This window comes from Aythya fuligula, chromosome 3 (assembly GCF_009819795.1).
Source record: "Aythya fuligula isolate bAytFul2 chromosome 3, bAytFul2.pri, whole genome shotgun sequence".
In the NCBI taxonomy this organism is placed as follows: Eukaryota; Metazoa; Chordata; class Aves; order Anseriformes; family Anatidae; genus Aythya; species Aythya fuligula.
In genome coordinates, this window is record NC_045561.1 from 86,732,840 (window position 1) to 86,757,367 (window position 24,528).

Sequence of the window (24,528 nt, forward strand, 5' to 3'; positions counted from 1 at the left end):
AATCATGCACCTAAAGAAATGCTCTATTTTCCCCAGCAAAACAGAGAAGCAAAAATTAAGTATTTTCCAACTGGAAGGGCATGGGCACAGCTACAAATGCTGCTGAAAAACAGACCCTTTCAGCAACTTGCTTTGGTCAAAGCTATCAAAGAAGCACACTGGAAGAGGCCTTTCTGAAAAAGAGTGAAACACTCAGCAGTAACCAAAAGGGCTTCTGGGGGGGGGGGGGGGTACCTGGTTAAGCAGCACCCAAAGATTCCTCAGTATCCAGACCAAATGTAGCTTTCTCCTGACTGCTGAACATCTATCATAGAAGAGTCACAGAGGCTTACTAGCTGCTCATGACCAGCAGCAGTGTCCTTACTCAACAGCTGACTTCAGTGCAGAACCAGCATTTGTTAATGTTCCAAAGAAAGAGCTCCCTAAAATATGCTACTCACCATAGTCTCTGATTCGTAAAACCTTCCTTACCCTACATTTTGCTTGCCATTTGTGTGTCAAGAACAACAACCATATCTATTAATAGCATTTGACGAGACGCCTTTTTATCTCCCTCGCCCCCCCCTTTTTTTATTTCATGGCTGTACTATTTTGGCTATTATAATTAAGAAACAATATTCATTAGTTTAACACCTGACATTCATACAGAATACCGAACCAGTCAGGCAGAAGAAAAAGCCTCAAGCAAGGTTTTATAAAGACATATGCATCATTAAGTCCTACAGAAAGGAAGGAGAGCAAATACTTGTTATCTTTACTAACAGGCCCTATAAGGCCCATCCAGCTAAAACCATTACCTACATTTTCTTTGCTTTTATTGATAAAAGGATTTATCACTTGCTTACGTACTACCCTGAATACAGACACTGTGTGAACCACAACTGTAATTACTGAGGAACAAATGCCCTGGTCCCTCAGTCTTTGTTATGACATAAGATGAACTCAAGGTCTCTCTATTGAAGAGGAAATATAAATATATGAGCCTGAACTGCTACATTATACCAGTACGGCTTCCCCTGTAAACTATTACCCCAGTGGTATCAAGTTTAGTTTTTGTCTCTTTAGAAGTGTTTGAAATTACAACTTCCCACTTAAACATTTTTTAAATGTATTTAGCACAACAACACTGGTTAATTACATCATTAAAATGGGTGAATCCTTCCCAGACAGAGGAATTTGTCATCTCAGTTAGCGATCTTGAGAAGTCAAGAATTCTTAAGTAGGAGGAAAAAGGAATTAAGTGGCAAAAGCTGCTGTCAAAGTTTTAACCTCAAAATAACATGCCACAAGGAACGCAAATATATGTATATATACAGATTATTTCCTCTTCAAAAATACCTGACTGCAAGGCCCAAAAGGTGAGGTCTTCTGTTTCTTCACAGAGCAGGCAATACACAGAAATAAGGATTATAGCCACCAGTGGTGTAAAAGCACTGAACTAAGACCAACAGCTTACAAATACTTCTGAGCAGCCATTGCACAAAAATAAATTTATCTCAGAATTTACTAGGATTGAGCAGGAATGGAAAGATGAGCAGAACCAGAGGAAGGACAGCTATTTCTTACACTCCCTTTGCTTTCTTCTTAACGCCAAGTCCCTTGCAGTCACGCAAAAATCTTCAAACACGAGTATCTAACACAGGGATGTCTGCAAAAATGCTGAAACAATAGATCTGAGGGCTGTGAACCCCCATGTTTGTTCCAATGGACACTCAATCAGACGTGAAAAATGATACTTCAAATGTCAACACATACAACTGGAAAGGCAAGGCAAAGAAGGATCCTATTATGAAGATGTACTCTAATACTCCCAGAGGACTGGCTGAAACCCAAAAGATGTAGGAGACTAGCGGAGCCAGGCTAAAAGAGGCGTACATCAGGATGGAAAGGACTTCAGAAATATGCGAAGGACTAAAAGGTCTTACATTTCAAACAGTTCGAAAATATTGTTCCAACTCAGTGCTTGCCCGTGTCTAGCACCAAAGTTTTCAGACCAACCAGTTTGTTGTTGGTTTGTTTTTTTTTAATTCTGAAGTGATTTCAAGCCAGGATCTATAATTTCCACAACTGAAATAGTTTTTTGTTTGTTTGTTTTTAAAGACAGCTATTTTGCATTGCCTTTGCTCTAGGTAAACAAAATCTGGTAAAAGAAAAGCAACTACTGCTAGCTATGTTTCCTTCCCACGATTAACATCTAATCTTAAAATTAGTATATTTATTTCAGATTATGAGGTCACTGTTTCAAATATTTAGTGGATTTTGACATATGAAATAAAGTCTGTTTTAAATTAAACTACATGACAATACTTTCAAAAATGGAGCTTATGAAAAGTTGCAACTCAAACTAAAGATAAAGTTCTTTACTAATGCGTTTAAATGAACCAGTGCAACAACTGAAATCAGTTGTAAAGATGAAGAAAAAAATGATGTTTAAATCACTGTTCTTTTTTATCTTAAGGTTACAAATATTTTGTTTTTTATCTTAAAGTTACAAATATTTCCCTGTATTTTTCTTTGGCTACCACAGTGTTAAGAACATGTACCTAAACTCAAAAGCCTGGGAAAAATCTGAGTAACACAATGCTTTGCATATGAGTAACATTTAATCCTATAGCTTTCACTTGCTTTAAAATAACTTTTGTAAATCTCTTACTGGAAAACTTCAGGAAATTATGGCAGTACAACTCAATCTTCAAAGAGTGGTAGATTGCTTACACACTTCAGTGTAGCTGTTTACATAACATGTCTTTTTTCTTATTTTTCAACTAAACAGTGTAGTAGGAAGGGTTTAAAAAATGCATTTGACTAGTTTTGACACAAAATTGGGTTCTTGATGAAAGGAAAATTTATTTTGAAATGTGTTTTCTCCAAGGAAAATTTCAACATCATTTAAAAAAAAAAAAATCAGACTTACAGAGAGGAAAAAAAAATCTGAAAATATCATCATTCTGCCTTAGTAGGGGTGTAGCTCAGATGAGGATCATCTCATTCCTCTCTGTAAGCAACACTCAGCACGTTGGGTGCCACATGGTCAGGGTGGTATATCTCATATTCCATCTTACCCAGAAGGCACAAGAAAGCATGCTTCCTTGCACAGCTATGCTCAACACACTTGATGATGCCCTGAAGTATTTCAAGGTTAAAATATATAACCATTTCCAACTACAGTTTTCCAGTTTTTAATTTGCAGCACAGAGTTCAATTCTGACCAAGTCTAAAACTTGGATGGGCAAACACCAGTCACCTGAGCAAGCATCATTCCTTGAGGTCTGCAAGGACATGGAAGGATGTGCATGCTGTCACTGAGGACAAATATAAACATGGGATGACTATGGGTCACTCTAACCACTGACTGGTTTTCACTTTCTCTGCCTAAAGCAGTGATCAGAAATGTTTGCTCACACATGGTTTTATTCAAGGAGAGATAGCAACCCCCCAAGGAAAGCTACATGAATTGCCTTCTAAAATGCAGTTTCCCTCTGAACAGCAGCTATATAAAAATTTTCAGAGTAAACTTGTCCTTGTAAATAAAATTGTTTGCTATTTAATTCTATCATCTCAGAAGAAAGAGAAGAAAGAAAAAGATGAGTTTTTCTTCCAGTCTGCACAACACAACAGAACAGGATTTCAAATACCAAATGCAAAGTCACAGATAGATTTTTAAAAATTCTTACTAGCAAAAGATAATATCTTTTTTTTAAGCATACACACCTTTTCTCATAAATGATACAGCTTTTGATTTAATATCCTCTCTCAGCTGCCCAGTTTTAGTGAGGTATTGCAAAATATATACATTTGGAGCAAAATTGATCATATTCTGTTCACCACAGCCATAAGGTATCTTAATCAATGATGACAAACCATTGATAGAAGGCCCGAGTAAATCACCTGAAAGATAAAATTAAAGTTTAATGCAAATAAATTTAGCCTTAAAGCAAATGAATGTATGCGTAACACATAAAGGGTAGTATCAGCTATACTGGGAGAAAACATGATACATTGGAAATGTATGTACTAAACACCACTAATCAGGCAGAAAACTTCATTAACCACGTACACAGTCTTCTCGTCAGCTTTTTGCCCACTGACCAATCTCCCCTCAGAGCTTTCCTGACCTTCCCAGCTACAGGATAATTTCAAACAGACACCGTTTTAAAAAGCCAAAAGTTATTTTCTCTAGGATAGTGTTACAGTAATTGCACATATTTCAAATGTCCTGTATTTCTATTCTCATCCAGGGTTATCAAAGCCTAGAAGTCACAAGGACCAACTATCAGCTGAGTTTTAAGTTGTATTCTACAGATAAGTAGAATTAAAACACAAAACTAGCAAAGTTTGCAGGACCTTCATTATTAAAATCTGACCCCCTCTCCAACTCTGAAAAAGGACAGTCAATATCATACCACTGTAAATGAAATAAACAAAATGAATAACACACTCCGTCTATACAGTCTTTTTATGTTTCATCCAATGCACAATGAAAAATGAATTTGAACTAATGATTCAGCCCAGAGCAGTTAAATCAAAATTAACGCAGTTCCTGAAAAAACTATAAAGCAACAACCATATAGGGCAAAGTCTTAGAAGATCTTTTAGTAGGAGATCTGAGAGAAGCTCTGTAAAATCCTGGTGTGTTAGCTCAGAACATCTACCCCACCCGGTCTACTTGACAGAGTTTAGTGCTTCCAGTAACTACTGGCAATTGCTCAGTTCTTTAAAAAGCACCTCTGACTGCAGTGCAGGAGGTACCAGCACCTGGATTATGAACACATGTTAAATTTGGTGACCATGCCATAATTTGCAAAATGATATTACATTTGCTAAACACTGCTAATGAAGACCCATCCTTCCACAACTATATGCAATACAGATACCCTACACTCTCAAAAGTAGTGGTAGTGGCATGCTGTACCTTCATGCTCTATCTTAGGTACTAGCTGAGTTCAGCAAAAGCCTAGTAGGCAACAAACTATTCTTAAAACAACAACAAAAAACAGCTGACCAACAAATAATAAAGATGGAAACAAAACAAAATAATCCTTACCAACTGCAGTGACCTGCACTCTCTCACTGCCACTTACAACATCAGAAGGAAAAGTGAAATCCAAAGTATTTGACACTGCTCGTGGTTTACTCCCAGTTAAATCCAAAAGGAGTGTCTGAGAATATGTCTGTTCCAATCCTTCAGCCTATCAAAAAAAAAAAAAAAAAAAACAGAGAGGATTGTTGTAACTTCCAACAGTTTGCAGCTTTTTGGATTGGGACTATATGTTTACAGTGCTGAGACACCTGAAGCTCTGTTAGGTATTTTGCACTGCTTCCTAACACATCAAGAACTTGAGCTATTGGCCTGTCTGAAGTGACACAGAAAAACTATAAAAACCTGCCTCCACTATTTGCTTCTAGAGACCACATGTTAATTATAAAAATACGCCTACAAAATCAACGAAAGCATTTTTGATTCCAGTGAGCTCAATGCCAAGCACAGAGCTCCATGACCAAGCATATTACAAGGCCAGAAGTAGCCTTGAACATGAGCCAGCAAAGGGACCTTGTGGCAAAGGTAGACAGCTGCATCCTGTGATGCATCAGGGAAATCATTGCCAGCAGGTTGAGGAAGGTGATCCCCCACTCAGCACTGGTAAGACATCTGGAGTACTGGGTCCAGCTGTGGGCTCACCACAAGAAACATGGACAGACTGGAGTGAGTCCAGCCAACAGCCACAAAAACGATTAAATGCTTAGAGCATCTGTCATACAAGGAGAGGCAGAGAGCTAGGACTGCTCAGCCTGGAGAAGAGCAGATTCAAGAAGAATCTCAACAATGTATATAAACACCTGATTGGAGGGAGCAAAGAAGAAGGAGCCAGGCTCTTCTCAGAAATAGAGCCAGACTATTCTCAGTGATGCCCACTGGCAGAACAGGAGGCAATGGGTACAATTGAAATAAGGGAAATTCCATTCAAGTATTTAAAAAAATAAAAACATTGTAAGGGTATTCAAAGGCTAGAACAAATTGCTCAGACAGGCTGAGAAGTCTCCATCCTTGGGTATGTTCAAAACCTGACTGACAGGGTCCTGAACATGCTGCTGTATTCGATCCTGCTCTGAGCAGGAAGGATGAACTACATGATCTCCAGAAGTCCTTTCTAAACTCAACACTTCTCTGATTCTATAATCTTTAGTAGTTAACTTAGGATGAGATTACAAGTGTCTATTGCCTTCTCCTTAAATGGAGCCTAACATGACTCAAATGGATAAACATCAGAGGTTAGGCAAATCTCATCCAAAAGCTTCTGGTTTATCAGAAAATCTGGGTGCTACATTTCCACCACTGGCACAATACAGAAATGTTCATAAAAAAACAGGCTTTGAACGAAGCCAGGTGCACTAAGAAATTTGTTGCATTTATTCATAATACAGTTACTTGGTCCACTCTTGGACCACTTGGTCCACAACAGGTTATGAAGCTACGTGTGGCGTCATGAATTCACTAATGTGAAAACAGGTTTTTGCTTTGCTTTAAGAAAGACTTGACCCATGATCAGTTGTAGAACAAGATCTATGTTTTCATTCCTGAAAGAGGTTCTGAAGATTTTTAAAGGAGGAATTTTTTTAAAACAGGTGCTTTCAACTTAAATCCACGTGACCTGAAACCAACCTTAAAAAAATGAGAGGCAGAGAAGTAAATCAGTTTGCTTTTTTGCAACACTCCATTATCTATTTAGGGAGCAATTTATCTCTGGAACAAGCCATGCTGACAACTTGTTTACCTTTACTAAAATCTTCTGGATGATAGCATCGGAAGCAGCAGACGATATCGCTGTCACTTTGATGGGAATCTCTCCCAGCTGTTTTGGCTTGATTGGGAATTGAACAGTTTTCCCATCTTCACTTGGTACAAATACAGACTGTTGATTTCCTGTAGCATTTACTTCATTGGATGTTAAAATAATATCAAAAGCATCGCTCACATCCAGAATCACATTAACCTGTAAAATACAGTAACATTTGCAATAGCGGGTGTTAATTTTGAAAAATTGCTTTCATAAGCCTCCTCTTTTGGGGTAGACAGAGAAATAGCTTTACAATCTGCTTTACTGAAGAAAACATTAAAGATCTCAAAAGAGAAAGATGTGATCTCCACCCCCACAGTGTCTGGTAACATTCAAATACAGACTTATTTTACCTCAGCTTCTTCTTTCAAATAATTAAAGATATTCACTTCCAGTATGAACTGCTCTCCTCTGATGACAGAGTATGGAAGGTTTAGGAAAATGAAGAAAGGTTGAAAGGCTTCTAGCTGCAAAACAAGATCAGCACAAAACAGTGAGTCCCTAAAACTGGACACCAGTGAGAAAATGTCTGTTCAGCGTGTCTTCTAATTAGAATGTCTCATTTTTAAATACATATGAGAGTATGTTTACTTGTACTCTACAATTAACAAAATGTATTAGACAGGGCTGAAGCAGAAGCCAAAGATGCTTCTGCTCATAGCCACCTTTGTTGGCACTCTGCAATGCCATTCAGATGAGAGCTGCTGGACTCCTGGCAGCTTTGACATGGCAAATTCTGACAGAGGCACCTTGTCCATGTCAATCCAGAAATACATGTTGGAATACAAGATAACTAATTCTCCCAAATTCTGTAATTCACCAACGCCTTGCTATAAAATGTTATTTTGTAAGATTAATCTTGGCCTGAGTTCTAAATTATATTTCTAAAAATACATCTTTTATTAATTAAAGAAAAAATTGCAGAAATCTACCAGCAAGCAGTTGCTTTTATCTGTTAACAGAGGCTTTTGGATGAAGTCTTGGCTCTGAGAAGGCAGTGGTAAGTTCTCATCAAGCTGAACAGGATCAAAATTTCACTGTTTATGAACATCTGTACAATAGGAATGGCTGAGGCATGATATCTTTTATTAGTGAAATGTCAACTGAAAATGGTTTTAATTTGGTTTTCATTAAAAAAATTCTTCTAAGTGTTTTGAATTTCAGATCCAGCAAACCCTCAGACTTCTATCTAGCAAATACTCCAAAAATATTTTGAAGTTGTTTACTAAAGCTTTCAGTATCAAAAATGTCTTTTACAATTAGAAAAGTTTTGATGGAGAATTTTTTAGTTCTTACTCAATGTTTTCACTAGGTACACATTTCCTTTGGTTTTGTTTTGTTTTGTTTTGTTTTTCCTTTAAACCTCTTGCAATACTAAATTTTAACACTCTGAAATATCCCAGTATCTTACAATAAAATGCAATAAGATAAAATTATCAACACTCCATGTAGTAGAAGTCATATAAAAACAACATGTAAAGCAGGAAATGACATTAAGCACACAGAATTATTTATTTCCCCATCACAGTTTTCATGCATTTCTTTTATTTGCCTCTCTGTATGGTACTGATTAACATGTTTCAGCCATATGGAACTCCAAGCACAATCTAAACATCCCAACAAGGGTGAAGTACTGAGCAGTGCATGTTGGTGATTATAGTTAAGGAATAATCTCAACATCTGCTCTACTCACAGCTTTCTCAAATTTGAGGGTGAGGGGCCAAGTATATATTTTCATACAGTTTGAATCAGAAAGCTATCCCTCTTTGTCCCATCTCTGCCAAGCTGAGTGAAAGAAACAAGAATCATGATTCCAGTCTCAAAGGAGCCTCAGCCACAAAATACAGATCAGGTTCCAAATTTTGTAGTGGAGTTTTGGTCAGGGCGTTCAAAGCGCATGGTCTGTATCTAGTGTAGCAAACATCTGCACAATCTGGGTCTGTATCTTGGTTTGTATCCTGAATGATGCCCCTCCCCAGGAATTCAAGGGCATGAGAACTTCACTGAGTAAAGGGCTGTCTCCAAGCTATGTCCTGGCATCAAGTGGGAAACCTATGACCCAGTACTGCACAATTTCAACCCTTCTAACCTTATGCACTTACATGGAGATGTCTCAGTTAGGAATGCAGTTTCTCTAGGATTTTTACATAACAAATGGAATGAGATAACTACCTCCACAGAATCAGAATTCAAAAGATGCAAAATACTGCTTAAATGAAATATCAAAGACTAATTCATATTTTAAAGAGGTGAAATCACTTTCTCTATGAAGCTGTTTCCATGATCATAAAGTGACCCTAGGACAACTGCATTTTGATGCTGGAAATCTCAGGTTAGTTGTTTAAATTTAGCTTAAATTGCTAAACTCTCCTTGAACACTCAGAAGTACAAAAAGAGCCACAAGAGAGAGGAAATTAGCAGCAATAAGCAACCCATCCTGGTGCTTGATCTCCACATCCACTCTGTTCCTCACACTAAGCTACCCAAAAACGGAGTACCTATGTTTAGTCCAAGACTGGTTTTGACAGGTAAGTGAAAGTGATACCAGAATTTAGTCTTTATGCAACTGTCCTGTCCTCCCTTCTGGGGTAAATGGTACAATAGAAGAATTGTGGCATGATCTTTCTAGCAGACAACATGCCTCTCCTGTCCCAGCCACCTTTTTGCAGCTACTCTGTGTAAACATTCCTGCATGAAGTAGCATGATACCTGGTCAGAGAACTCATGGAAAATGGAAATATGCTGTCCTCAGGGACTCATTCTCCCCTTACCATGTACCAAAGCTCTGAAACACACACATCCTGAAAGTGCTCTAACAAAACAACCACTCCAATAAGAATTAGCACCCAAGGATCTGTGTAATGTCTGTTATTCATATGAGCATGAAAGGGAGGCAGACAGAGCATCACATATGACTTCACTATGATGTTTTCTTTACAGTTTGAATACACATGCAATCACTTCTTTAGTATAAAGAGACAGCTGCTGTTAGAACTAAAACACAGTTTCCAATTAATAACCTACAGTGTTAACAGCATTTAAAGTAGAACTGTTGAGTGCTACGGTACCTCTACTGGAGCAGTTGTCACTCCAAGCCCGCTCTTTTCAGAAAGCACAAAAGCACTGGCTACCCAGGACGTGATGGTATCAGGTACAGTGACTTCCATTGTGGTATCTGTGTCAGATCTGATGACAGAAGGACATAGCTGATTTTCAAAAGCATCCATTTACAGACATGAGTAAGAAAACATGAATGTTTAAAAAAACATTAAAAATAAACCTTAAACCCTTGGCAGGAAAAGCTGTTGATTACCCGTTTTCCTTCTCCTAATCATTTAGAAATATTTGTGATAGGATCAAAATGATTAAATCTTATCTAAGTTATTTTAAATTACATAAATTGAAGGGAATTACATTTAATCACATTACGTTTAATCAAATTTTACAGATTCTGTAAAACAATCATAGAATATCCTGAGTTGGAGGGGACCCATAAGGATCATCAAGTCCAACTCCAACAATCCCCAGTGATGGCTGTTTCCCTAACTTCTTAGATGTGAAGAAATGCAGCATCTGTGCTTCACAACACAGGTCGGATTTCACCATCCATTCGATAGTTTGAACTGCTCCTTGAACTAGGTGCAGACAAGAACAGATGTCAGCTTCTGGGTCACAGTCTTCTCATGTACTGTAGAGAAAAACATTGAGTCTCCCTATAAGTTAGCTCTCCATCTGTAGGAGGATTATATTTCCTTTTGTCTCTAGGATTTTTGTAAACTTTCTATTAATTGTCCTGTTGTAAAATGCCTCACTTGGTGGGCCTCCAATCTCACTTGTGGCCTCTAGGTGGTAGTAGAATATAAATAATACCACATTTTTAAGCAGTGTTTTTTTCTGCCCCAATGCAGAATAATACTAAAACCTACAAAATAACAACAGCAAGAGTAAATCAGTTTTACTTCTGATTTTTTACCTAGTTTTGGTATCAATCCAAAGCCAAGTCTCTGGAAAATGTGTCCTCACATAGGGAGTGCTGAAATCAAGAGGTCCATCTCTAGCTACCGGCATATCATCACCAAAGCCATCCTCTATGGGTATCATTCCATCATCTACAAAACAGAAGTTATTGTCCTACCTACAAATGTCTATGCTTAAAAAAAAAAGTGCTTGCAGTATAATTTACAGCTTTATTACATATGTTAACACTACTCTATGACATCAGGAACTATTTCTTTTGCCTTTTTTAAAATTTTGTTTTGTTTTGTTTAACAAAAGAAGTTTCACAAGAACAAAGTTTCAGCATGGCCCCTCCAGACAACTGACATAATATGGCTACATAAAATAAAATGACAAACCACTGCCATGTATAGCTGGAACTACAATGAAAAACCCTCATCCCTTTGATGTGTAGGATCACTCAGGACAGCAGCAAATACCAAGTTTTAAAAATATTAACTATATGAATTTTGCATGTTTTAAAGCAGTAATGGTTTGCAAGGCTGGATGCAGCCTGCATGTATACTACAGTAAGACAACCTAACAGGGGCCCTAACCCATGAATTTCCTTTCCTACTTAATAAATTAGATTTGGCTACATTTATTTTTATTACTTACAAAAAAGATGGTCTTTATCCTCCTCAAGAATTGCATCAGTTGATACCCAAAGGCTGCATTTCTGGATAAAATTTATACAATATATCTCAATATAGGACATTCAGGACATCAACAGTGCTCATCCTATTGTCTTTTTAAGAAAATAGAGTCACCATAATAAAGCAATTATAGACCCAAAGCAAGTAATGCACAGGAACCAACAAAACTCAGGCTATCTGAATGACAGCCTTAATGACAGAAAACTTTTAAAAAGGAAGACATCATTAAGCATAATGCAAGCCATATTTATGGAAGTATAAACTTATTTCTTTGTATTCATAGTATTTACACGTTGATAAATGTACAATTTAAAATCTGTTTAAGCAACAAAAGCTGTAGACTGTTGTCTACTGTCCCAAGCTTTAAAAGGGGCATTGACAGCCTTTTCTTCTATTAAGCGATGTCCAAACCACAAAGCAGAACCCTGCCACACCCAGAAAAACTGCATCTAAAAAATTAAAAAGGTACCTGAAAGACACCAAAAGAACCTCTGATCAGGGGGAAAAACTGCGCGGTGTTGTATAAATTGAGTTCATGAAATACCTAGGACAAAAAAAAAAAGTATTGCACAAAGAGTAAATGCAAACTAACATTTTTTTCCACAATTTTCACTGTTACATATGCTAATTTATGGAGCTGTACCTCAAGCAGTAGCTCTGTTAAGTCCCACATAAAAGAGAAAAGAATCCATGATGAGATGAATGGGATTAGGCTGCATTCATTTCATAATTAAGAGATGAGTGCCTGAGACTACATAAACCTATAATAGGACCCTACAGCCCACTAATACTTTATAGCACTTAGGCTAATATGTCACCTGGGCACTTTAGGAATGATATATGAATTCTTTCAGCTTGTAGGTGCACCAGAGCTTCTGCAAGTAAAGGAAATTCAAACAGATGAATAATTAATTTCACTCCTCAAAAAATAAAATTATTTTTATTATTTTATGTTGCTGATATTAAAGAGCACAATGCACAAATCACGGAGAATTTCTGTGACTTTTTTTTGGTCTTTCCCAAAAGAAGAAACTCAAGTATTAACTGAGCAATTTCTTGAATGGAAACCAAATAAAGTATTAGTTTGAATTAGAAATGCTGGGCCTATTACCTTGTAAACCTTAGAGTCTTTTCTACCTTAGAGTCTTTTCTGCTCATGTAGATAAGCTACTTGCAGAAGTGGTAGAAAAACCATATGCAGAATTAAAAAATACAAATTATGCCCAAAAACATTACTCATTCAGCATATAAATTGTAGTATTTACAAAACCTTACATCTTTCATGCATGCAATAATGAAAACCTTTTTTCCTCATATACTCACAGAATCTTCTGTTATGTCACTACTTTCTCCTAGGAGCTTTGTACTTTTATCAACAACTGCAAGTCCAATTACTGATCCTGGGTCTGTCGTACTGATTTTGAGAGAGACTTTGTCAGATGGCTTGACTTTATCTTTGCTCCAGGAAATTTTAATCTAAAAAAAAGTAAAAAAAAAAAAAAATGGCACTGGCTTAAATTATAACTGATATTTACAGTCAGCTAACAACTCTAAGGAAGCATTTTCTTACTTGTCTATCATTAATAGTTATAGCTGATTTTCATTTCCTAGGACTTTTGAAAAACTACCATGGCATTCCTTCTGCTCTCTTCATCTTGCAGCTGGCCAGTTCCCTGGACAGCATCCACAGTCATTTCAAACTCTTAGAATGTAAGTAGCAATCTCTTGAGCCACAACAATATGCTGGTCTCTACAGCTAAGGGCAGTAAATGAAATTAATTCTCTCTTTCTATCAATGTACATACAATACAGCATGTAATGCATTTCAGGAAAGAGATTTTGGGGAAAAAATCCATCCCTGAAAGATTCCAATGAAGTGTTCCACAGTGACATCAACATGGAAAAAGGGATTGATGAAGCGGGTGCAAGGAATAAGGACATGAAGAGGCTAACATAGTGTCAGTATGCCTTCCTACAGGGCAGTGAGGAGAGGAAGTGCCATTCATGTGACCACATGAGATGTCCCTCAGCACAGTCTGGCCCTCCGCTCCCACTCCAGAAGGGGAGAGGTCTCCACAGGACCTGTGAAATAACTACTGGTCCCAGGCCAATATCCTGAACACCCTGTGGCCTTTCAGAGGATACTAAATGCCTACACTTCAGCAACTGAATCCTGACCATACATATAAATACACATTTAGATGTCTGAATCTACAGCTCAGTCATATCTTTTCTCTGATAATCTGTGCAAGGATATCTTCATGTATGTTCAGTATGAAAATTACAGAGGAACAGCAATTACACCAATGCTGGCAACATAAGTGCAATTAGCAGCATGCAATGCAATGTAACCAGGCATCTGACTAATTCATGCAGAAAAATGGTTTGCATCTGTTTAAAGCACACTGAGGCACTGCAGCTCTGTGTGTTTTGACTTTACCAGTTCATTTACATAAGCAAGATGCCAGGCATAGCTACAAAGATTACAATGAAAGTAAGTTTCCACAGTACAAAATTAATTTCAGTGGCTAGCGCTCCAGCAAAAAAATTGAAAGAACTTGAAATTTTGAACCCTTTGAGATCAGCTCTTTCCTTGTCTGACATTTTTCACTAGCTATTCTTCATAGCAAATACTAAATTCTTGTAATTTATCTTCACAATTTTTCATCCTCTCTATGTACACTAGGACAGTATTTTTCATCTATAAACCGCATTTAATTGAACTGACATTTTCAAGGTCAGGCCTTACATCATTGCTGCAAAATATCCTGTAATCATTTCTGAACACTGCAATCAGTGGGAAGCTTTCTATTTGTTTCCAGAAGGCTGAACCAACTGTTATGCTTTCCCACTAGAAATATTTTATTTTCTCTATCCTAAAACTCCCAAATTTCATTATCTCACTTGTTTTCTGTTTATTTACATTTTTGGACACTGGTGCATAATAAGCGTAATGTACAAGTGTGTGTCTGCAGATCCTTTGCTATCTTGCCTCTCCACCTCCTTATTCTGTGAGATAACAACACTCACAGTTACAAAGAGTACATAACAGGCAACTATTTTGCACACAGGAATAAGACAAACAGTGTTGCCACTGATGTATAAGTGTTAAATTTCCATGTGTAGGAAGAATTTGAACCCACTGTGAGTCCTTGGTTGGTCTCACCTGTAAAAAGTCACAGTAAGGCTTTTATTAGCCCAAAGAACCAAATCTCATCCCGGTAAGTAAGCTGGAAAATCAATTCATTTCTGCCTATAGTTGTTTTCTCAATCTTCAAGCTTTTTTAAGTTGAAGTGTGCACAGTCCCAGTAAACGCTGGCCACATTCACTAACGGTACTGCCAAAAAGCTGCCTCTGTGCTTCCATGACGAAAACTAGGAGGACTCACAGCTTGTGGAAGGAAGATCCTTTTGCAAGGTCTCCTCAGAGACACTGCTGTGTGCAGGGCTCCCTGCGGTCAGACCACGTCCAATGTGACCACCACTTGGCTAGAGAAATGTCTCTGTAAATGTTTGCAATTCCACTTAAAGGACTTAGTACCTTTCTACTGTATTGTCCAGGAGCAATCTTTAGCTCAATAATTGGCCAAACTACTAAAACCATGAGATGATGTCTGTCTGTTTATAGGGAACATGTAGCGCTACTAGAAATTTATACAGATACAAAATAGCCCTACATTTATAGCTGGACTCTAACTGTACTGGCATGATTAAGCCTTTCCAAACACTTACACAAATGTCAGATTAGATCCACAAAGAGGAAGACTTCACATTTACTGTCCTGTGATCTGAACTACTGGTTACCATGCAACAAAGATAGAAACATGGTCTCAGGCTCAAGTTTAGTACAGCTTACCTTGTTGTCCAAAACAGGCTGAACAGGGATAGTAAGAGCATCATTCACAACTGCTCCAAGTTCATCAACATAGAATACAAGTATGCATGCCAAAGGAGCCCAGGAATTTTCTGCTGTTAAACTGAATGTTTTTGCAGCCATTGTTCCAGAAGCCATAATTTGTTCCTTAGATAACACCTGAAAGGGGAAAATTAAACACTTAATTTGTTGGCATCTCAGTATGTCATAAGCTCTGCAATTCCTTCTACAAACAGCTGTTAAAAGAAGAGGGATATAGCTGTGATTTTTTCTAACATTTGATTGACTAGTTCTACAAGACTTGGTATGAAATAAGGGTGTAATGTAATATTTAAATATTAGAAATATTTTTCCCATTCCTTAATTCCCCTATCACTATAGACAACAGTGAACTATAACAATGACTGCACAGCATAGCGTGTGCTACAAGCACATAAAAATGCAACAGTAATGCAACTGGAAAACTATCTTGGGGATGCCTCAAAACCACCTTCATATAAGAACTAAGCAAAAGGTTGCAGATCTCTTGCCTTAGACAACCAAGTGACAGATCAGACATTAAGATTTCTAAACCAAAAGGTATGCCTCCAAACTTCATGCTTTAAAATCTTCTAGAGAGCTTTCATACTTTAGAAAATCAAGAAGAATGACTGCATTTTATGTTGTCTTAAGGTTTTCCTTATTCAGCTTGCCACTGCACCCTTCCCACTGGACCACTCATTTCTCAGCAGGCAGGTCTTCTCCTGGCCCTGTACCTGCAGGCTCAACCCTGTCAGCCCCACACCTGCAAACAAGCCCCCTTCTTCCCCCTAAATCCACAGGATATGCTGCCAAGCCCTAGCTTGGGCTGCTCCTAGACACCCCTACTCTTCCCACCGTATATTCTCTGTACAGGAAGAGAGCACAACTTGCACAGCTCCACCTTGCCCCACATACACACAAGTAGATATAACCCAATACCCAAAATAAAGATGCACTTCTCCCAGAGAGCCACAGGTGTTTCTGCCAGGTAGCAAAATGGGGCTCTCTTTTGAAGAAGGGCCATCCCAGTGCAAAAGAAAAGTTTGGACCAACTCTTTCACAAAGTGCAATTAAAAAAAAAAAAAAAAAAAAAAAAAAAAAGCTGAGTCTTTCTAGTGTTTAATCACATTCCACTTGAATGTTTCTCAAGTTGGTAAAAGTCATCTTGGATTGTCCACATATGTAAAACCAGTAACTTACCAGATAATGAAATTCTCTTATTGGTTTGTTGCTTTCAATATGCAGCTCAAAAGGTTTGCCAGCCTAGGAAAAGAATATGATTGATACGGATGAGTATGATGATGAGTAATTTGAATTGTTTTTATCTTAGAAAATTTTGTCTCAAACTGTACCTTTATATCCTGGCTCTTTGTTTTAACCTGGAGATAAGTATCTGTGGGGGAGCTGAAAACATCATAAACTCCTATGTCAGTTCTACTGTTGAGGAACTCTGCCTGCAAAACAATATAAAACAAAGCTCTTAATAACAGCAACATCTCTATGTTCACATATATGTTACTGTTTATAACAGCTTGGTACCCGTAATGGCAATACAGGACCACTTCTTGCTTTGGGTATCTGTTTCTTTTTTCCCTTGCTACCTTGGTGCGCTTATTTAGATCGCATTTAGACAGTCCATCTCTAACAAGAATAAGCAAGGAACGTGATAGCAGGTGGCACATAGGCTGGTGCACATGGCAGGAACAGCATACCAGTAATCACAGCCTGCTCAATTCAGTGCACTGCTATTTCAAAACATCGTATTACAAAGCAATACCTGAACTCTCAGAGTTTTTGTATTAGATAAGATTGGAAACTCAATATCAACAATTCCATTTTCTGGGACTGTGTAGTTCAGGACATGGACTGTCTTATTTCTCTCCTCTGTTGCCTCGTTCTCAAGGTGCGAAAATGAAGAATGGTGAGAAAACGAGTCTGACTGCTGTGCAGTGATTGTGACAAGATTTTGTCTCTCTTCACTTGTCAGATGGTTGCTATCAGAACGTGTCACCTTTAGCTAAAAACAAAAAGAGAAAATGTCCATCAAACAGGGCAAGACTAAAATCCACAACACGTAACATCTAACAATGAATTTGCAATTACATCATCATCCAAAAAAAACCACCAAGGGCATTCTCATATTTGTCACACATCAGCAACTTTATTTTACTCTCTTGAGATCACTGCAGGTAGGCAAGTCAGCCAAAACCAAAATTATTCATAATTCCACAGAGGTTTTTTTTGTTTTGTTTTGTTTTGTTTTGTTTTTTTAAAACTTGCACAGTTTTTTTTTTAAAAAAAAAAAAAAACACAGGTGAAACAGAAAAGGTGACCTGCTTTGCCTTTCAGCTCTCTGAATTACAACTCTTCTTCTTAAAGTCCTTGTCTATAGAGAAAAATATCTACATCAAACCTACTACCTGAATACTTAATTTTATCAAAGGATAACCTAATATTACATCATGTGCAGGAAAACACATCAGACAAACAGACATGATACTGAGTCAGATGCCTTTATGGGTTCACCAAAAGAACTAAAAAGACTGAAAACAGGCCCCATAGTAAAACCATTCTATGTATTTTTTACTCCAAAAATTCAACCTCTGCATTTAAAAATGTTGAACTAATATTTCCCTTTCCTTTTTCATTTCAAAGGTCTGTCACCCCATTACCTCTCCTCCTCTAGTATTTTCCTATTTTCCTATCCTCTGTACAGCACATAGACCTTCACCTCTTAGTAACAGCAGCAGCTGTTCCTTCACACTCCTTTGGGAGCATAGCTGGTGCCTCCCTCTCTGCTACCTGCAGCATTGATAAATGCCTCAGCTCCCTCTCACTCAGCTCATCTTCAGAGGAGGAGGAAGTAGGTCAGAGCTGAAGTCAAACTAGGTTGCTGGCAAAGAAAATGAAAAGCAATAAAACCAAAGGCCCAAGCCAGCAAAAAGTTACAAGTTGAGTCAATCTCTTCCAAAAGTGTATATTCAGCATATTTTTATTGGTATTCAGCCTATTTTGTTGGTATTTAGGGTTGATTTCTACATAGCAAAGGCTCTGGTTGTCTTCAAGAGCTATGAAGTCTATTCTCCTCTTCAAGCAAAATGCAGTGATGCAACATGCAACCTCTCTTAAATGGAGAAATGCTGAACACAGACCAGGAGAGCATGAAAAATATGAAATGCTTCTGAAAGGGACTGTAGATGGTATGAAAAAAACAGAACACAAAAAAAGAGGCTCTTTCATTTCAGAGCAATGTGGTTTGATGAGTTTTACTTAATTTTGTAACAACTGGTTAGGTTTTTAATATATATATAATTCACATTTATGAACATATATATGCATTTTATATACAAATATTAGGAGAGTTGGGACTCAATAACTACGAAAACACTAATGGAAAACATTAGCTAGAAACATAAAAGATTTCTCTTATGAATTCCAACAAACTACATTTAAATATATCCTGCTAAACACTACATCATTCCTTGTTGCTTTGCTATAGCAAATACCTCTCAGCTTAGTATTTCCTGATATGTATCACGAAAAAGAGGTAATTTGAGAACAAATTTGCAAATCACACTTAAAAGTCTGAGGCAAATTTTGGTATCTAAGCAAAAATACAGGAGAAGGAGTCACACTTGTTTATGTACAAATCATAATGAATCAAAAGAACTTACAGTAGCGATGAAATTCAGAGAAGGTTTAATAACTCTAGAATATTCCACAAATTCAATAAAATAGTCACTTTGTTTCGGAAATATGACGGTACTTGAATTTTGGGAGATTCCTGTTGAATAATTGTATGTGTTTAGACAAGTTTATAACATACATATTCCTTTAGCAGCAATATAATTTATTGTCAATTATATTTAGATAATTCTATCATTTTTTTCACTGTTTCCTTTCTTATTGCTCTCCATCCTTCCAGCTAAGAACCAGTACAAAGGTGATATACATACTGGTACTATCACCCATGATAGTAAATAAGCCATACCACACCATGCCATAATTCATCCATACTATTTCAGAATGGCAAAAGAGAGGTGCTTATGAATCCCAAGTCATCAAACATCACCTTACTGAGCTTTCCACAGGAAGTCTGAGTTTCTGGAACAGGTGGAAGTTGTTTTGTTTGTTTTTTTCTAATATGCAAGGTGTAACATAACAGCAGCTCACAAGATAGCTCAGTTTGCAAATCAGGCTTTGTAGAAGAGGATTAGAAAGACTGTGGGCAACATATGGCCAGAGAACTCTTTCTACTGATGTGGTTTACAAGCAAACAAGTAACATAAGTTTATGTCTAAACTCAAGTTTGTAAGACAACCTAATGCTAGTAATCCGTAATGCCTGCTCTTTCCATCAAAAGTAATCAGTCATTGGCTTTAAGCCCCCATTTGAACAAATCCTTTGGTTACTTAATAAATCATATAGCACAGAACTGTATTCAGCTGAATTAACAGCTGGTTAAACTATTTAATATCTAGGCAAGAAACAGTTCAGATAATATATTTGGATGTGACAGGTTCATATTTCCTTCAGCACATAACACTTCACTAATACTTCTAAGCCCCTCTGCATACCACTACGCTCTTTCAGCATGATCTGCTCTTTGGATTTCTCTTGGAAGACCTCATGCAACAACATACCTGTGAGTGTCTCAGTGACCACAGCAATAATTTCTATTGGCTCTGCATAATCGTCATCGCCACGGTGCCATGACTGATCATCGTTCAAGTCTTTCAACAAAAGCTTGTTACAAGTAACATTCACAGATCCATTTATCTACAACGTGGAAAAAAGTGTGTACCTATAAATAAAATTGTACACTTCTACGTTGCCAAAGCACTAGTGTCTATGGTTTACAGAAAAAGACAATGAACTGGACGGTGCCTGAGGGAGTATATACTCTACCCAAATTCCCAGAGCTCAGTTTCTGTAGGCTAAGTGCTGCTGAAAGCCTGAAGTGAGCCGGAAACGACAGACACTATTTAGCTGAAGCTGTTTTTAACGTACTCCACAGCTCAAAATTAAATTTTGCAGAAGGATGCCATGAATCTCTCAACGCTTGTAAGTCTTCATATCAAAACTGTACGTCTTCTTACACGTCATGCTCCAGCTCACCTCTAGCATAGCAACTCCAATACAATTACTAGGTAATTAGTAAGCAAAATGCTTTAGTCTCTGTCATACTAGAGTCCCACCTGGACAATTGCAGTGGTCTCTTCTGGCCTTATAATGCATGGCTGAGTGTGCAACGGCACACGTGGCACCAGGGAACATTCCTGGGCACTGGGCTTCCGTCACCTACACTGCTAGGAAGGGCTTCAGGAATGTTTTTCTACTTGGGCCAGAAAACACTCTCCAAAATAACTTCCAGGCACAGTTCAAGGGACTACAGCGGCCAACTACCGTTCCCTACAGGCAGACTGAATGTAGCCACTTTGTACTAGAAAATAAAGTTTTATTTTCTAAAATTTAATGCTATTCAGGCAAGTCACTCCAGAGACAATGCCAGCAGAACTCAGCACTTGAGAATGGTCCCAGGCATATTTAACCTACAAAAGCAGACAGAGCCTTGGAGTCTGCAACACTACTAAGGAAGGACCCACCTCCAATGTTTTTGTTATGTTCTTCTTGTTTTTCCAGTAAGAGACAGGCAGGCAGGTGACTGTTACAGTTCCCTTCACTGGCTTTCCATATGTATACCTGAAACACACCAACCAAAGTCAAACAGCGCACCATTTCAAGCTCTTGGGTTCTCGAAGAGCTTTCAAGACAAAAGATTCAACTAAAACACATTTCTCCTCAGTTTTGAATATGACCAGAATGTATTCGTACTTTGAACCATGAAGTTTTCAGCACTGAGACCAGTTTATTGACACTGAAGTCAGAAGCCCAAAACCTGGAGAACATACATAGATGTCACAAGTGCTGCCCTTTGCTACACATGAGCTCATCAAGTTTGTTATTATTATAAGGGGCTTTATAATGTAGGCAAATTAACTATGCTAAGCTCAGCTGGAAGCAAGTTATTGCACAGAATGCCAATGTAGCATCATAACTAACACGCAGTAGAGTGAAAATGGGATGTTGGAAGTGCAAGTGTTATGTTTCCCAAGTGCTGCTTGTACAAAATGAGAGCTTTCAAGATATTTATATTCAAATTATTTAATAATTACAGTGCAAAAAAAATCATGGCATTACTGGTCAGCAAACACAACCAGCAGCTGTAGCTAACTTGTAAATTGTAGCATACTCACTTCTTAGAATGCCATTAGCAAACTGTAATCAGTGAGTAGTAATAAACTAAAAATTTTGCTGAAATGTTTCTAAGCTATATGTAAGAGAAATCATTACATTCAGACCTTACAGAACAGACAAAGGGGAGAAAAAAATCATTCTTATCCAACAGAACTATTGCATTCAGATATGATAACTAAGTACTTTAAATCGGTACGAATTTGACTGGCAGCCACTTAAGCAATGTCAAAGCTGAAAAGCAGAGGAAAAGAATAATCAAACAGTATAGCTACAGGAAAAATGATGACCACACTGTCTTGTACCTGAGCTGCAGTCCTTTCCAGCAGACCTAATTACAGTAAGAAGCTGCCATTAAGCCTGAAATGATACTGCCATTTGGTAGCATCCTGCAGTTAATCTAATAGCAGTCCAGAGATGAGAAGGGAAAAAGATTTTATGGTATCTACAAGCTTAAATGACATGAAAAGTCCTTGTATACAAAGACATTATGCCTATAAAAACAGTCAGTAGGAATGAACTCATTCCTTGTAATTAATTATGACATATCAGTAAAACTTTGGCACTTTGTCACTGCTGTCCAAGTCTGGATTTATGCAGCAGACAGAGACACTTTCAAATACCTTATGAGAGCTTAACAAAGAAGTATCCTGTGGCAAACCAAAGCAACTTAGGAAACAGAATTCATATTGGCATATGCTACACTCCAAAAGTAGCACAGAATGGGGGGGAATCCACTTTTTTTTTTTTTTTAATTGCACCTTATGAGAAACCTATATGGTTTATAGTATCAGGTTACATTGCCTCTCATAAAGGAAGCTTTCTCCCAAATGTTTAACTGTTCCAGTTAAATAGCTTCTTAATCAATCATATCTGTATTTCACTTAAAAGTACCTGTTTAGAAAGCATGCATTTGTATGGAATTAAATAGCTCCAGAAAGACCTTTTCTTTCAGGTCTTCTTGAATGGGTTTATCAAATAGCTTTACTTGGCTCTCCTCTTCCCAAAATAAAACTAATTTCCCTTTGAGATTAAAAAACAAAATACAATTTTTACAGCAGTTTACAATGAAATCTAGTACTCTACAGTGAAGTGTCTTCTGAACTACTCAAGAGTTTTTAATTATTCAGCTATTTATAGGTATAGGTCTTTTGTTTGCCGGTAGAAGCCTGTACTTCAAATCAACAATGTTGACAAACTGGAACAAGAAAGATGCAAATAGAAGCTTGAATAATTTTCCAATTGGTCTAATAAAACATAGTTATTCTACGTACAGACCTTGATGTGGTAAGTTGGAGAGAACCATAAAAGAGACATATTAACAACAAAAAAGTCTCACAACGCACATTATAAGCAGAAGATTCATGAAATTTTATGAATAAGGCAACTGAAAATATTTTGGCTGTAGTCTATAAATAACTATACCCAACCAAAAAGGTGCAGCTAACAGTCTGAAGATCTATCCAATATGGCTACACAATGACTAAAAATGTGAGGTAGACAGCTAGTTTAGATTAGAAGGTGCTTTGTTAGCATTCTAAATGTAAGTTTTTGCTTTCAAATTTACAAATACACAATATTTATCTCAACAGTGAGGGTGACAATGGTAACAATGTTTTACTTACTTTGCAGTGACAATACCACTTACATCTTCCTCTCTCAAAGAGTAGTATAATGGTGTTGTTATCATAACATCAAATTTTGGTAAAACTAAAAAGAAAATTACACAGAGTGTTAAATTCACATAAAAATAATATTTTTTCTTCTTAAAGTAAAAAGGGTTGAACATGTGGAATATAAGGTAAGATATAATTTTAACCCAAAGTGATGCATGCCTCATTTTAAGACTTTCTGTCAAAAGGAGAACACCAAGCATCACAAGAGCAGCCTGTGCACACACTTGTGTGGCTGAAGTATAAAATATTTATTTTTCCTTCATCACAGCAAGCTTGTAGGGGAAACAGTAACCGTTCATCCTATTCAGCCTTAACAGAATATTCAGCAAGCTTTGGGACTGGATATTATACAGATATTTTAGGATGAACACATTGCCTACAAGATCCTGGTAAAACAAGGACAACTGCATCTCAGAGGCTTAAGATAAGTATTTTCAAGATTGCATAACATCCAGACACCACAGCAGTAGGTCATAATAGCTAACAGAGATAAACAGGGCAACTGATAAGATGATGTTTTTTCTCAGGACAGACAGTCAGTCTCAGAGAAGCAGATTTGAAAAGTAAAATTTCTAGGAATATTCAAAAGATTTGTGTTAGCCAAGGGAAGCTAGACTCCAAACTCTAAATTAATGGAGACTCCATTACCCATTCTGGCCACTACTCAATGCCCTTATGTAACACTTACCATATTCCATCACTTTAAATTTCTGATAATGAACTTGACCCTATTGAAAAAAAAGTAAGAGCATATAAAAAACTGTGGTTGGATTAGCAAATGAAATGTATCTTTTAGGCCCAAACCCACCCACATTCAGGTTAAATTACAATTGCTGAAATGATGTAAATTACAGCTCAGCGATCATCACCTCCTCTTACAGAGTTCCTGTAAGAACCAGTTGTAGGAATTTGCACCACAGAAGAATGCGGGAAGCTCACATACAGCATACTCTAGGTATATATAATGAAGACCTCAGAGAGCTTCCAGTCTGTAGACATCTACATACAGCTGGTTTCTGTATAAAAAACAAATATCTGAGCCAGATAGCTTAGAACAACCTAGCATAAGTACTTACAGTAATCAAGATGAACCACCACAAACCCACCAGCAGTATCTCTACAAGCTCATTCAAAATTAGCTCAGGTATGTCTGTGCAAAAGGGAAGCTCCTGCAGTCTATCTAGAGGACTATTTTCCTATTTATTTATTTATTT

General features: G+C 37.4%; 1 protein-coding gene across 2 annotated transcripts in view; it reads right to left on the reverse strand.

Moving 5' to 3' along the window:
• CD109 (CD109 molecule) overlaps positions 1 to 24,528 on the reverse strand; it is a 90,744-nt gene that overhangs the window by 23,011 nt on the left and 43,205 nt on the right. For both annotated transcript variants that reach the window (XM_032185348.1, XM_032185347.1), the window contains exons 6-23: positions 24,003 to 24,042; positions 23,264 to 23,348; positions 20,990 to 21,086; positions 20,027 to 20,162; positions 19,058 to 19,167; positions 17,161 to 17,400; positions 16,736 to 16,837; positions 16,584 to 16,646; positions 15,345 to 15,521; positions 12,812 to 12,964; positions 11,958 to 12,032; positions 11,451 to 11,511; positions 10,810 to 10,945; positions 9,905 to 10,022; positions 7,190 to 7,303; positions 6,774 to 6,992; positions 5,045 to 5,189; positions 3,712 to 3,888 (exon numbers count right to left, since the gene is read on the reverse strand). In XM_032185348.1, the coding sequence (XP_032041239.1) occupies positions 3,712 to 3,888; positions 5,045 to 5,189; positions 6,774 to 6,992; positions 7,190 to 7,303; positions 9,905 to 10,022; positions 10,810 to 10,945; positions 11,451 to 11,511; positions 11,958 to 12,032; positions 12,812 to 12,964; positions 15,345 to 15,521; positions 16,584 to 16,646; positions 16,736 to 16,837; positions 17,161 to 17,400; positions 19,058 to 19,167; positions 20,027 to 20,162; positions 20,990 to 21,086; positions 23,264 to 23,348; positions 24,003 to 24,042 (2,248 nt within the window). The remainder of the gene's footprint in view (positions 1 to 3,711; positions 3,889 to 5,044; positions 5,190 to 6,773; positions 6,993 to 7,189; positions 7,304 to 9,904; positions 10,023 to 10,809; positions 10,946 to 11,450; positions 11,512 to 11,957; positions 12,033 to 12,811; positions 12,965 to 15,344; positions 15,522 to 16,583; positions 16,647 to 16,735; positions 16,838 to 17,160; positions 17,401 to 19,057; positions 19,168 to 20,026; positions 20,163 to 20,989; positions 21,087 to 23,263; positions 23,349 to 24,002; positions 24,043 to 24,528) is intronic.